Below are 15,319 nucleotides of genomic sequence, written 5' to 3' on the forward strand. Positions count from 1 at the left end.
ATCGAAGTGTTACTGTGAGCCTGTCTTCTGCAGATACAGCAGTTCTTAAGAGAGTATTGAGCTTTGTGATTTGTGACACACTTCACTGAGCAAATACTGAAATGTATGCTCATCCATTCTTGAGTAATTTATGTATCACTTCACGTCCTTCACTAGAAGCTCATGTTGAGTTGATGTTAGTCATGAATGCCTTTAACACTTTGGGTCCTGAGCAATTGCGCGCAGGTGTCTACCATAAAGCCTGGCTGATTTTAACGTACTTTAAACTACTATAACTCATGAAATGTTTCAGTTATAGCAATAAAATTACTCTTATTGAAAGACCTAGACTTTCTTGTTTAAAACCATATATAATACCTTGCTCTTGAATTAATGCATACTTTTGACAAGCGTTATTATTGTAACATTGTTTTTGAAAAAAGGAAAAATTGGTCAAAGGTATATTCACTGCATTTTCTAGAAGGAATGTTTTTTATTTTACACAGAAATTGTAGTTATGATGGATACAGTGTGTCTTATCTACAGTAACTTCCTGTAACTATTTTAGGATGCAATTTTGCTCTTTGTGTGGTAAATTTTGAAGCACGGCATTTTGCACAATGCTACTTTACATTCACTACACTGGTAGCTTGTGTCTTTTCGCCACACTTTTCCAGTCAGTTTTTTTCCTCTCAGATAACACACTACACACTGTTTTTGTTTCTTTTTCTTACCTACTTCTGTCTCAATCTTTTCCAGGAAATGATTTCCAGTTGATAGTCTTGAGAGTCCGGATGGACTAGGTCGGGGTTTAAGATATTTGCTTTGTGCAAGATCTGCACAGATAACTGTCATGAAGTGAGATGTTGTGAGGTGTTTTCCAGTAACCTTATTATATAATATGCAGGAATTTACAATCACCATTAGTATAACATGGAGTTCCAACTTTCTCCACCACTTCACAGTGCGATGTTCAAATGCGCCGTATGACAGTCGCTGATCTGATAAGTCAACACCAAACTTGTTTTTATTATAGTCCACTACACAGGCTGGCTTTGACTTCTCTCTTCCTTTCTGATCAGTGAAAGTGACCATCTCAGCAGTGTGTCTTGTACTTATCATATGCACATTTCTTTTGTCCTTCCAACACTGTGCTAACATATTTCCTTTACGCCTGAAAATAAGTTCTCCTCGCTGAAGGTTTGTATCTTTTATAGGACGAAGCAATCCCTGCCTAGATTTTCTTGTTGTTCCCACAAGAGCAGTTTTTGCAGCTTCCAGTTCTGAAGCAAGTATTGGACTCGTGTAGAATCTGTCTGTAAACAAAGTGTAGCCTTTTCCTGACAGATTTGCAAGCAGTGTCTTTACCAGAGTCACTGTGTCAGACCTTTCACCTGTGTAAACAGAGAAATTCCAGATGTAACCTGTGTCAGATTCGGATAACATGTACAGTTTGACACCGTATTTATTTGGTTTTTGTGGCATGTACTGTTTGAAATACACACGACCTCAAAATTTACACATGCCTTCATCTATTGTAATTTTTTGAGTTGGTGTATACGCACGCTGGAAATTAGCACACACATTATCTAGGAGGGGTCTCACCTTGTGCAGTGGGTCGTAGCCAGTTTCTCTTTTCCTCTTAGCTAAGGAATTATCACTAATGTGGAAGTTTCTCAAAATAGAAAGAAATCTGTCACGGCTCAAGATGTTTGGACAGAAATTACACGACACAACAGGGTTCTTGGACCAGTGCTCTCGTATACGTGGTTTCACACTTACACACACATGGACTACAATTGCCAGAAACTTCTTTATTTCCATAAGTGTAACTCCTTTCCACTTTGATAATGAGCAGGTGGGTGAAAGGGACTTTGTGCTTCGTAATTTCCTGATGGATTGTTGAGCATACAGATTAGTTTGTTCCTTTATATGTTTCATCATACTGTCTGTGAGGAAATATGAGAAAAATTCTATAGGTGCACTGTTCTGGTCTAAACTGACAACATTGCATATTCCGGATTGTCCTGAGAATAGATCGATGTCTGGCGCACGATCAGTAGTCGTCCAACCTTCCTCAGAATCGGTGCGGCGCGCAGGTCTCGGCTTCCCCCTCGCAGTGAGTCTCGCTCGTTCTTCAGGCACAATATCGACGGGATTACTTGCTACTGAAGTTCTTGGACACCTGCTCTCCTCTTTGGAATCTATCAGCAGAGTAGTATTTGCAAATAAAGTCATAATTACGTACTGAGAGTTTTTTCAGTGAAAATCTGAACAAAAATTTACCTGTTTTGTTGTCAGAATTCTTTACTTGAACTGCCAGAAACTTCTTCTTGAACATAGTCCACATCATCATCAGAGTCATCTACAATATCTTCCTCTGACAAATCAATGTCACTTTCTTCTAAATCACGATGTAACTCGCGAACAATTTCTTAGTCCGTCAAGCCACGCTTCGCCATGTCGACGCTACTGTGACCGCGCGGGAAAAAATCGCCGCTCACAAAACTCGACTAATAAAAAGGGAAACACACCCTTCCACACCATGCCCGCACCATCTAGTGACCAACACTCGAACTACAGTCCATGCAGTGCCTCCCAGACAAGCGGGAGCCGTAAAAACACACAAAGGAAGGAACGGGAAGAACGAGAACCCACGCCCGTAAAATTACGGGCGCCGGACTTTTGGGCAGGCCGCGCACGCCCGTATTTTTACGGGCGTCGGCGCCTAAGTGTTAGGGTGACAAATACTCCATTATGAACACCTCAAGAAGACTGGAGAACTCAAGTTCTCTTTTGTACTCAGGATGTGAAGTGCATCAGGATGAGGTGACTTACCGAACAAAAGCGCTGGCAGGTCGATAGACACACAAACAAAATTCAAGCTTTCGCAACAAACTGTTGCCTCATCAGGAAAGAGGGAAGGAGAGGGGAAGAGGAAAGGAAGTGGGTTTTAAGGGAGAGGGTAAGGAGTCATTCCAATCCCGGGAGCGGAAAGACTTACCTTAGGGGGAAAAAAGGACAGGTATACACTCGCACACACGCACATATCCATCCACACATACAGACACAAGCAGACATATTTAAAGACCAATATGTCTGCTTGTGTCTGTATGTGTGGATGGATATGTGCGTGTGTGCGAGTGTATACCTGTCCTTTTTTCCCCCTAAGGTAAGTCTTTCCGCTCCCGGGATTGGAATGACTCCTTACCCTCTCCCTTAAAACCCACTTCCTTTCGTCTTCCCCTCTCCTTCCCTCTTTCCTGATGAGGCAACAGTTTGTTGCGAAAGCTTGAATTTTGTGTGTATGTTTGTGTATGTTTGTGTGTCTATCGACCTGCCAGCGCTTTTGTTCGGTAAGTCACCTCATCTTTGTTTTTATATATAATTTTTCCCACGTGGAATGTTTCCTTCCATTTATATATATATATATATATATATATATATATATATATATATATATATATATATATATATAAAAAAACAAAGATGAGGTGACTTACCGAACAAAAGCGCTGGCAGGTCGATAGACACACAAACAAACACAAACATACACACAAAATTCAAGCTTTCGCAACAAACTGTTGCCTCATCAGGAAAGAGGGAAGGAGAGGGGAAGACGAAAGGAAGTGGGTTTTAAGGGAGAGGGTAAGGAGTCATTCCAATCCCGGGAGCGGAAAGACTTACCTTAGGGGGAAAAAAGGACAGGTATACACTGGCACACACGCACATATCCATCCACACATACAGACACAAGCAGACATATTTAAAGACAAAGAGTTTGGGCAGAGATGTCAGTCGAGGCAGAAGTGTAGAGGCAAAGAAGTTGTTGAAAGACAGGTGAGGTATGAGTGGCGGCAACTTGAAATTAGCGGAGATTGAGGCCTGGCGGATGACGAGAAGAGAGGATATACTGAAGGGCAAGTTCCCATCTCCGGAGTTCGGATAGGTTGGTGTTGGTGGGAAGTATCCAGATAACCCGGACGGTGTAACACTGTGCCAAGATGTGCTGGCTGTGCACCAAGGCATGTTTAGCCACAGGGTGATCCTCATTACCAACAAACACTGTCTGCCTGTGTCCATTCATGCGAATGGACAGTTTGTTGCTGGTCATTCCCACATAGAATGCATCACAGTGTAGGCAGGTCAGTTGGTAAATCACGTGGGTGCTTTCACACGTGGCTCTGCCTATGATCGTGTACACCTTCCGGGTTACAGGACTGGAGTAGGTGGTGGTGGGAGGGTGCATGGGACAGGTTTTGCATCGGGGGCGGTGTGTGTGTGTGTGTGTGTGTGTGTGTGTGTGTCTGCTTGTGTCTGTATATGTGTGGATGGATATGTGTGTGTGTGCGAGTGTATACCCGTCCTTTTTTTCCCCCTAAGGTAAGTCTTTCCGCTCCCGGGATTGGAATAACTCCTTACCCTCTCCCTTAAAACCCACATCCTTTCGTCTTTCCCTCTCCTTCTCTCTTTCCTGATGAGGCAACAGTTTGTTGCGAAAGCTTGAATTTTGTGTGTATGTTTGTGTTTGTTTGTGTGTCTATCGACCTGCCAGCGCTTTCGTTCGGTAAGTCACCTCATCTAAAATAGAGGGAAACATTCCACGTGGGAGAAATTATATATAAAAACAAAGATGAGGTGACTTACCGAACGAAAGCGCTGGCAGGTCGATAGACACACAAACAAACACAAACATACACACAAAATTCAAGGTTTCGCAACAAACTGTTGGCTCATCAGGAAAGAGGGAAGGAGAGGGAAAGACGAAAGGAAGTGGGTTTTAAGGGAGAGGGTAAGGAGTCATTCCAATCCCGGGAGCGGAAAGACTTACCTTAGGGGGAAAAAAGGACAGGTGTACACTCGCGCACACACACACATATCCATCCACACATACAGACACAAGCAGACATATTTAAAGACCAATATGTCTGCTTGTGTCTGTATGTGTGGATGGATATGTGTGTGTGTGCGCGAGTGTATACCTGTCCTTTTTTCCCTCAACTGTTGCCTCATCAGGAAAGAGGTGCCTTTCCTGATGAGGCAACAGTTTGTTGCGAAAGCTTGAATTTTGTGTGTATGTATGTGTCTGTTCGTGTTTCTATCGACCTGCCAGCGCTTTCGTATGGTAAGTCACATCATCTTTATATATATATATATATATATATATATATATATAATCTGTGTGTGTGTGTGTGTGTGTGTGTGTGTGTATGCCTGTCCTTTTTTCCCACTAAGGTAAGTCTTTCCACTCCCGGGATTGGAATGACTCCTTACCCTCTCCCTTAAAACCCACATCCTTTCATCCTTCCCTCTTTCCTGATGAAGTAACCGTTGGTTGCGGAAGCAGAATTTTGTGTGTATGTTTGTGTTTGTTTGTGTGTCTATCAACCTGCCAGCGCTTTCGTTTGGTAAGTCACATCTTCTTTGTTTTATATATATATAAACAAAGATGTTGTGTTTGTTTGTGTGTCTATCAACCTGCCAGCGCTTTCGTTTGGTAAGTCACAGAGGGAAAGACAAAAGGATGTGGGTTTTAAGGGAGAAGGTAAGGAGTCATTCCAATCCCGGAAGCGGAAAGACTTACCTTAGGTGGAAAAAAGACCAGGTATACACTCGCGCGCGCCCACACACACACACACACACACACACACACACACACACACATATCCATGCGTCATGTTCCATATATACAAACACGGCTACTAACTTTTATTTGTGTTACACAGTTCCTTCTTGGTGTTGCGATTTTTTTCCCATTGATGTATTTAAAGTATTCATGAGATTAAGGAATTGTACTAGTCAGTTACAAAAAGTTATTGGACTTTAGCGGAACCTGATAGAAATTTGATTCAGTGTTGTTTGTCCAAATTACTGCACCTATGAAAAGTCGGTCCTTTTCTAAAGGATACTAATAGTGACCAGAAAATGTGATGAACCTTGTCAGCAGTAGGTGTTAGATGGTAATTTTGTCGTTGATTGACAAAAAATCATGATACGATTATGTGATCATAATAGCACGAATTAGTATTGATTGATTTTTGTTTTTATAGACTACACAATTTAATGCATTCTGGCTATAAAAGAATCAGCACACAGTATTCATTCATATATCTGCTTACTAAAAAAAATGCTGTGAACTATTCAGGCTGCCTCAGTAGATAGCCTGCTTTAAATAAAACAAATTGCTGATAGGCAGTGACTGTGCAATACTGCTTCCACATTAAAATTTGCACATAAGTTATACAAAAAGTATTGATTAGTGTGATGATGGAACTGATTTGACATTAGTCATAATATTACGTAAGAGAGCATGACATTCAATTTTCTCTCTTCTTCTGGTGTGAAAGTATGTAGAATTTACATGGTAAATTAAAAAAAAAAATGAAATACATAAATAAAAATAGGGATTCTAAAACACATAACATTAATTTTTACAAAATAGCAGGTGTTATTAAAAAACATGATGAATGAATTTTTTTAGCAGCAGCTGCTGATGCTACAACCATTTAAGATAATGTCCAGTAGCTTGATCCACTGGGAGAGGCAGCGTCAAGTTGAAACATGTTCTGACTTGTCAGTCAGCATCCAGAGACACTACACTGGAGTTGTGTTTACCATGTCTGTCATTCATCATGAATTTCGAAAATCATGTGAACATTAAATTCTGCTTCAAGTTGCAAAAAAGTGCCAAAAAACTCATGAAATGTGGAAATTGGTGTATGACGATAATGGTGTAACTCCAAAGACTGTTTACAACTGGTATGAGCGATTTAAAAGCGGGAATGAATCGAAGGATTGCCTTCATTCAAATCCGGACTTCATGTCCAAAATTGTAACTGGAGATGAAATTTGGGTCTATGGATATGAGTTTGAGATGAGATGAAACTTCAGTGTTCCCAATGGAAAACAAGTGCATCTTTTCATCCTGAAAAGGCATGTCAGTCAAAATCGATATCCAAGTCATGCCCATTTCCTAATTTTGGGGACATAGTGCAATCAGAGTTCATTACAAGGGGAACAACTGTAAATACTGAATTTTACTAGTGCATACTGCAATGTTAGCGAAACTGTATAGGGAAAGAGGCCAGAATAATGGGCCTATGGCTTCCTTCTCCATCATGACAATCCTCATTTTTGATTCCCAAGCTTTTGCTGGAAAAAGTTTTTCAGTCTGTCCACATCTACATTACTCACCAGATTCAGCACAAAGCACTCCTTGCTCTTCCCAGAAATTAAAACAGTGCTTAATGGAAAACAGTTTCACACCATTCCTGACAGTGAGAGGGCCAAGACAGGGCAGCTGAATGCCCATCCAGAAGAAGTGCTCCAGAAATGTTTTCCAGTCATGGATTCAGTGTTAGGATAAGTGCATTGCTATCCAAGGACAGTACTTTGAAGGACATAAAATCAAATTTCATGCAAGCATTTTCTTCTAAAAAAAATTATTCACTGCATTTTTTGATAACACGTCATGTGGCAAAGGTGCTAAACCTGGAAAATAGCTGTAACCTGACCACCTCAGATTTCTTTCAAATTTGGTGCAGTCAATGAACCAGATCACTATCAATTTGCAGACACGTATGACAGTTGTAAAGAAAGTCACTGGGGCCATCTAAGTTTGGAAATTGCGTCAAACTGTTGAAACTCCAGGTTGGATATAAACAGTATTAGGAAAAGGATAGATTGCTACCCACTGTAAAGGAAACATGTTGAGTCACAGACAGGCACGATGAAAATACTGTCAGACATTTAGCTTTTGGACGAGCGGCCAGAGAGGGCAATCGTGTATGCATGAGAAGAAGGGTGTGTTTGTGTGTGTGTTTGTGTGTGTGTGTTTGTGTGTGTGTGTGTGTGTGTGTGTGTGTGTGCGTGCGTGCGCGCGCGCGATTTTGTTTCTGAAGAAGTCATTGGCTGAAAGCTGAATGTGTAACAGACTTTCCGCTGTCCCTGTCTGTATCTCAACATGACAGCTTTACAGTGAGTAACGATCTAGCATTTTGGAAACTGTATGACATTTATGTGCATCTGTCCCAACATAAATGACCACAATATCATTGAAAAGATAATGAGTGCACATGAAACATCATTGACTTGACCTTTTACCTTGAATATCTCTGAACACTCCACCTTCGATTTATTATGACAAAAAAAAAAAAAAAAAAAAAAAAAAAAAAAAATTATTGCTCCAGTGTGTTACTGTAATCGTGGTAAATATCAAGATGGCAGACCAAGGTCATCATGCCCAAAAATTTATTTTGCCAGCATCAGTTAACTATGAAAATGCAGAAGATAGTGCTTAAATGTGAAACGTCGTCCAAGTCTCCAATTAAATTGTTTGTTCTTCCACTTGGTGTAACTGGCTCCAGTCTTATTAAAATGTCTCTCTTCTGATGATGACACAAGTTTCTGGTTTGGCTGGAAACACTGATGACAGAGACGGTCGATGCAGAAGCAAGAAGCCGATCGGTACTTAATCCTTTTTTTCCAAAAATTGTTAATACATATGCATCCACCAAGAGCTGCTATACACACTGGCAACAAATCCACATATGTCTTTTAACAGCATTTTCTTCACCATAGCAATTACGGACTCCTCTCAGCTCGCTAAAGAAGTGGAATCCCTCTCCCTCCCCTCCCCCATCTCCCTCCCCTCCCCCATCTCCCTCCCCTCCCCCATCTCCCTCCCCCTCCCCCATCTCCCTCCCGCTCCCCCATCCCCACCCCCTCCCCCATATCCCCCATCTCTCTCCCTCCCCCCCATCTCCCTCCCCCATCTCCCTCCCCATCCCCCATATCTCCCTCCTCCTCCCATTTCTCCCTCCCCGTCTCTCCCTCCCCCTCCCATTTCTCCCTCCCCGTCTCTCCCTCCCCCTCCTCCCTCCCCGTCTCTCCCTCCCCCTCCCATTTCTCCCTCCCCCGTCTCTCCCTCCACCTCCTCATATCTCCCTCCCCCTCCTCTTCCTTTCCCCCGTCTCTTCCCCTCCCCCGTCTCTTCCCCTCCCCCGTCTCTTCCCCTCCCCCGTCTCTTCCCCTCCCCCGTCTCTTCCCCTCCCCCGTCTCTTCCCCTCCCCCGTCTCTTCCCCTCCCCCGTCTCTTCCCCTCCCCCGTCTCTTCCCCTCCCCCGTCTCTTCCCCTCCCCCGTCTCTTCCCCTCCCCCGTCTCTTCCCCTCCCCCGTCTCTTCCCCTCCCCCGTCTCTTCCCCTCCCCCGTCTCTTCCCCTCCCCCGTCTCTTTCCCTCCCCCGTCTCTTCCCCTCCCCCGTCTCTTCCCCTTCCCCTCCCCCGTCCCTTCCCCTCACCCGTCCCTTCCCCTCACCCGTCTCTTCCCCTCACCCGTCCCTTCCCCTCACCCGTCTCTTCCCCTCACCCGTCTCTTCCCCTCACCCGTCTCTTCCCCTCACCCGTCTCTTCCCCTCACCCGTCTCTTCCCCTCACCCGTCTCTTCCCCTCACCCGTCTCTTCCCCTCACCCGTCTCTTCCCCTCACCCGTCTCTTCCCCTCACCCGTCTCTTCCCCTCACCCGTCTCTTCCCCTCCCCCGTCTCTTCCCCTCCCCCGTCTCTTCCCCTCCCCCGTCTCTTCCCCTCCCCCGTCTCTTCCCCTCCCCCGTCTCTTCCCCTCCCCCATCTCTTCCCCTCCCCCGTCTATCCCTCTCCCCCGACGAGGGGGGCCACATCTCTCCCTCCCCCCATCTCTGCCTCCCCCGTCTCTGCCTCCCCCGTCTCTGCCTCCCCCGTCTCTGCCTCCCCCGTCTCTGCCTCCCCCGTCTCTGCCTCCCCCGTCTCTGCCTCCCCCGTCTCTGCCTCCCCCGTCTCTGCCTCCCCCGTCTCTGCCTCCCCCGTCTCTGCCTCCCCCGTCTCTGCCTCCCCCGTCTCTGCCTCCCCCGTCTCTGCCTCCCCCGCCTCTGCCTCCCCCGCCTCTGCCTCCCCCGCCTCTGCCTCCCCCGCCTCTGCCTCCCCCGCCTCTGCCTCCCCCGCCTCTGCCTCCCCCGTCCCCCTCTCTCCCCCCCGCCCCCCTCTCTCTCCCCCCCGTCCCCCTCTCTCCCCCCCGCCCCCCTCTCTCCCCCCCGCCCCCCTCTCTCTCCCCCCCGTCCCCCTCTCTCCCCCCCGTCCCCCTCTCCCCCCCGTCCCCCTCTCCCCCCCCGTCCCCCTCTCTCCCCCTCTCTTCCTCATCGTCCCCCCTCTCCTCATCATCCCCCTCTTCCCCCTCTCCCCTCTCTCCTCATCGTCCCCCTCCCCCCCCCCTCGTCCCCCTCTCCCCCCTCGTCCCCCTCGTACCCCTTCCCCACCTCGTCCCCCGTCCACCTCTTGCCTCCTCTCCTCTTTGTCCACCGTACCCTTCTTGCTCCCTCACCTCCTCCCTCCTCGCCCTCTCCTCCCCCTCCTCCTCCCCATCTCCCCCCCCCCCCCCTGTCCAGTATACCTTTGTTAATAGGTATTAAACAGTGAAGCTCATGGGTACCTGGCAATGTCCTTGTATTCTTGAAACATTGTTTCAGGTTGACAATTTTTCTTTACCATGACGGGAAGCCGATCTACAGTGGGAAGCATATGAATGAATATTTTCTTTGCACCACTGAAACAACTGTCATAGTGTCAAAATATGGTTTTCGTGAGGTCACTTGAGGCTAGCAGATGTTATTAATCTCTTTACAGTCTCCAAAACCCTATCAAAGATTACTTTATCATGTGCTGTAGCAAAAAATAACATTCTGCTGTAACATTAAAATCTCGTCCATCTGTAATATAATAAATGTGCTTTGGACTTGGAAAGTGGCATTTTAAGAAATTGGTGAAATTATGCTGGGAAGAATACACGTGTTGAAAGCAGCCAGATATTTCCACATACGACACAAGATGTATTTCATTAGTATTTGCATCTCTTTAGTAAGCTTCAGATGGGAGAATTGTGAGTTGTGGTATATTGCAGTGCATTCCCAGTACTTCACCCTGAATGGTAAAAGAGTAATCGTCTATAAAATCACAAATCACAAATAACAAAATACTCATTTACTCTTGAGTTTTTGTTTATTGATTTTAAAGAACAGTGACTGCTCCAGGGTGATAATGAGTGTTGTAGGTGCTGTTGGTGTTGTACGAGCTCTTGTAAACTTGGTGCAAACACCTCAGTGAAATTATCTTTTGAATTTGTTGTGGTCTCTATAAATACTATGCCTTTAGTTAAGAAACACTTGTAAGCAGTTTTGCCAGGACTGTTCATACCAGTCAGTCAGTTTTAATACTCTTGGGCATTTGGAACACACACACACACAAAGAGAGTGCCTTGATTGCAACTTACAAAATATTGAGAATTCAATGTTTATTTCTCGGCATGTATCTTTGAAGTATGTATAAACTTCCTTAAAACTGTGCAACACTAGTTGCTTCAGCGTATATGCTCTAATTGCAGTTTCTTTCACTGATACATAGTATTTTCTTCCTGTCATCACCCAGCTTGCATTTTGATCACAGTAGAAATCTTGCACACATTATAACGGTTCTCTCACACAATGTTTTACCTGGTTTTGGACTTGATGTCACTAATATATCATGTTCTGCTGCTTACCGTGTTGCTCTCCATAGCATGTAATTTTTCTTGTTTGTCCTTATATTCATGCTTTATGGAAGTAAAAGCAAAATCTATATTTCACCACACATGTTGTCTGAATTGTGAAACTTTAGTTCCAGCCAGGCAATGATTTCTTGGCCTCCACCTTTTTTCATTCACTTCCTTTTCCAGTTGTGCCCTGTCAGTATGTGCCAGTGACGAGCCAGCATTTTTTCAGTTTTTGCTTTGGGTACTTTCTCTCTTGTTGAAGTCTCTTTTTAACACATGTGCACCCATGAAACAAGCTAATGATAGGTTGAAATAAATGTCTCTCTGGCTGTTCACAGCAATAAATGTAATAATCAATAATAATAATAATAATAATAATAATAATAATAATAGGTAATAATAGATGTAATATTTGGTCAGAATAATAGTGACTGGTATTGGCTGCTGTTCAGGAAAAAACTGAACACAGCCACTTACTGTATTTTGTTATTGTACTGCTGATGAAATAAATTTTTGGACATGACTCCTTCGGTCTGCCATCTTGGTATTTACCATGTTTATAGTAACATACTGGAGCAGTACAATACGTTTCATTCAAAAAAATTTAAGGTCGGGTTTTCTGAGATATTCAATGTAAAAGCTTAAGGTCAGTGACCTTTCATGTCAAAATCCTTATAAACCTGATGTTGCATATCAGTAGCTTTTGAATGATACAAGTTTCGTTGCTGTATATGTATTAAAACCAGAATTAGTCATTCACATAGCAACAGATGCGTTTAAATTTCCAAAAAGTTCGAACTTTGTAGACCTGTAAATTTCTTCACAATTCCCATATACCTTTGCAAATTGATAGATTTCCATCTTTTACCAAATTTTAAGGAAAAGTGAATGGGTCATGTTGAGTGGTGTGTTGAATTGGTATTGTTGCCGTCTCAAAGCCACTTGTGGAGTTTATATTATGATTGTGGCAATATACTCAATATACTCAATGTACACATTCTAGGGGACAGTTAAGCTTTAACTCTGACATGGTTGACTGCACTTGCTGTATTGCTACACCAATAGGTCTTCAGAGGTTTCAAAATGAACTAAAATGAAATGAAAATCTTTATTCATGGTAATAGGGGGCCACAACTCGTGCTAAATGAATTAAATGATTTTGGTTTAAGCTGACATTTTAACATATTCTGAGAAGTATTGATGTAACAGTATAGGAAGTATGGCAGACCGTGTCCCATAGGATGTGAGAATTGACTGCAAGCCCCATCATGTATGAGCGCAAGACCCGTGTCAGCAACCAGTGTAAGCAAAGAACCAAAAGATAATAATGATGCCAATGACCAACATTCCATTTTAATGTCAGTATTTTAATACCCTAATTAAATGTTTTTATATTAAATCTTTTATAAACCCCATTTTTTTAAAAATTAAAGTATATTATTTATTCAGTGGAAGCGGAAGATAATTTAAATGTTATGCTTTCTAATTGTATAATATTACAGCTTTTGTTAAAATGGTTCCATTCTCACTATAGCACAAACTAAATTTCATTATTTTTGTGTGGTGTGGCTAATGCCATGATATTTATTTTTAGGTGACTGGAGTATTGCACCAGCACTACTGTAATGTTTTCTTTTTATATTTTTATACATAAGTAAAATTATATACTTTGTGTACAAAAAATCCTTATTTATTTCTTTTGTATCTAACAGATTTTCAATGATGGCATGACCCAAAACCTATTAAATTGTGTAGTCGATGAAAATAAAAGTGATCATGTCAGTATAATATAGTAACCCAAACGTTATATCATCTCTCTTACACCAGTACAAACCCAACACTTATGTCACATGTTTGCTGTTGTGCTCCTAATGCATGTTAGTTGATGCATGGAGCCCTCAATCCACAATGAGGGTTTAATTGAAGAAATTGCATGTGGGTTGCTCACAGTTAATAGTTACAGGTGTATCTCTCTTAATTTAATATTTAGTAACATTTTTAAAACATCATGTTAAATGAGTGAGGTCAATGACAATGTGAAGTATAAATGTGTATTCTTAAATTGACAATTTACTGTATGTGCAGATATTGAGTTGCAGACAGGCACAACTGAAAGACCACTAAACAAGTGAGCTTTCAGCCAAAAGGCCTTCTTCTACAGTAAACAACACACACACACACACACACACACACACACACACACACACATTCTTAATTTGAGAAAAAAGGACACTCGTTAACAGTTATATGAGGGAGTTAGTGAAGCCAGACTCATGCTCTTTCTTCCACCTCTAAACCGAGCGAGGTGGCGCAGTGGTTAGCACACTGGACTCTCATTCGGAAGGACGACGGTTCAATCCCGCGTCCGGCCATCCTGATTTAGGTTTTCCGTGATTTCCCTAAATCTCTCCAGGCAAATGCCGGGATGGTTCCTTTGAAAGGGCACGGCCGACTTCCTTCCCCATCCTTCCCTAATCCGATGAGACCGATGACCTCGCTGTTTGGTCTCTTCCCCCAAACAACCAACCAACCAATCTTCCACCTCTTAGGCATCATGTTCCAAAAAGAGCCATATTACCTACATAATTTCAAATGTTCTTTGTGCTATGGCCTGTCCATTGCTAGTCACTATGCTGTTTTAACGTGTTTGTGTTATAAGCACGTGGAACACGAGTGTCCTGTTTCCATAAGTACTTGAGAATTGTTAAATTCAGAGAGAGAGAGAGAGAGAGAGAGAGAGCACATTCTGGCAAAGAACTTTTATCAAGAAGTTCAACTGCAAATCTGCGTTTTGTAAATATCTGTCTCTGCTATTCAATGGCTTGATTTTTGAGTGGTACTTAATTCCTCTACTTGTATGTGGCATAAATTTAATGCTTGTGATGATTTCTTCATAGTGCCACAGCTTTCACAAGTACCAGATTACATTAGTATGGTATCCTGTGAGATATCGTAAGTAATTATGATTGTTACACCTACTCTTCAGCATTAATGTTATGAATTTATATTGCTTGTATCTGATGGCATAGTAATATGATAAAATAATATAAATACGATGTTAAAGAAGTTGTTATTTTCTTAGGTCACAGACTTTCACCCCACAGGGAGAAAGGAAACATAAATTTTACAGTGACCTATGCATAGTGTTTGCCTATACCTCATTGTGCAGACATTTACTCATTATGTTCCAAATTGAATCTAAATGTTATTAGGCTTAAAAACAAAACTTTGTCCATTATTTACTTTTAAGTGTTGTCCATTTATACGCTTCACTGTCTTGTGTGTCTCCAGTCTGACGCCAGCACTGCTGCAATTTAGGCATCAAGTTGGAGTGAGAGAGAGAGAGAGACAAATAAGTGAACCTCTCAGTTCTTGGATACACACAGAAAGATGTGGAGATCTAAAAGGTATGATTTTAAAGACTGCGGCATTCCATTGGCATCTAATGGTAAGGAAATAACCATTCAAAATCAATCCTAGAGGTAAATATATAATAAATGGACAATACTTGAAAGCAACTAGTTGGCTGGTTTTATTTCCAAGTCTAATAGTAACTACGGTTGGTACTGCAGTAACTAGTACTTAACAAATGTGCCACTGCATGCATTAAACGTCATCCTTGGAGGATGAAACCTTTTCATTGAATTATTCTCTACAGTTGCTCTTGTTGATAGAGATTTGTGATTAAATTGGAAAGTAACTTTTTTTTTATTTTTATATAGTTAACATTGTAATAAGGGGTCTTAGCCAGCTATTATCCGGAAATTGGGCACTAAACTGAAACTCA

The 15,319-nt window shown here is 42.7% G+C and overlaps 1 protein-coding gene across 6 annotated transcripts in view; it reads left to right on the plus strand.

Moving 5' to 3' along the window:
* LOC126418493 (RNA-binding protein 5-like) overlaps positions 1 to 15,319 on the plus strand; it is a 122,102-nt gene that overhangs the window by 28,354 nt on the left and 78,429 nt on the right. For 3 of the 6 annotated variants that reach the window (XM_050085271.1, XM_050085273.1, XM_050085272.1), the window contains one exon: positions 14,824 to 14,939. The exons of the other annotated variants lie outside the window; for them this stretch is intronic. In XM_050085271.1, coding sequence (XP_049941228.1) covers positions 14,923 to 14,939 — 17 coding nt within the window. In that variant the 5' untranslated portion in view covers positions 14,824 to 14,922. The remainder of the gene's footprint in view (positions 1 to 14,823; positions 14,940 to 15,319) is intronic. 6 annotated transcript variants of the gene reach the window in all.

Source organism: Schistocerca serialis, chromosome 9 (assembly GCF_023864345.2).
Source record: "Schistocerca serialis cubense isolate TAMUIC-IGC-003099 chromosome 9, iqSchSeri2.2, whole genome shotgun sequence".
Classification (NCBI taxonomy): Eukaryota; Metazoa; Arthropoda; class Insecta; order Orthoptera; family Acrididae; genus Schistocerca; species Schistocerca serialis.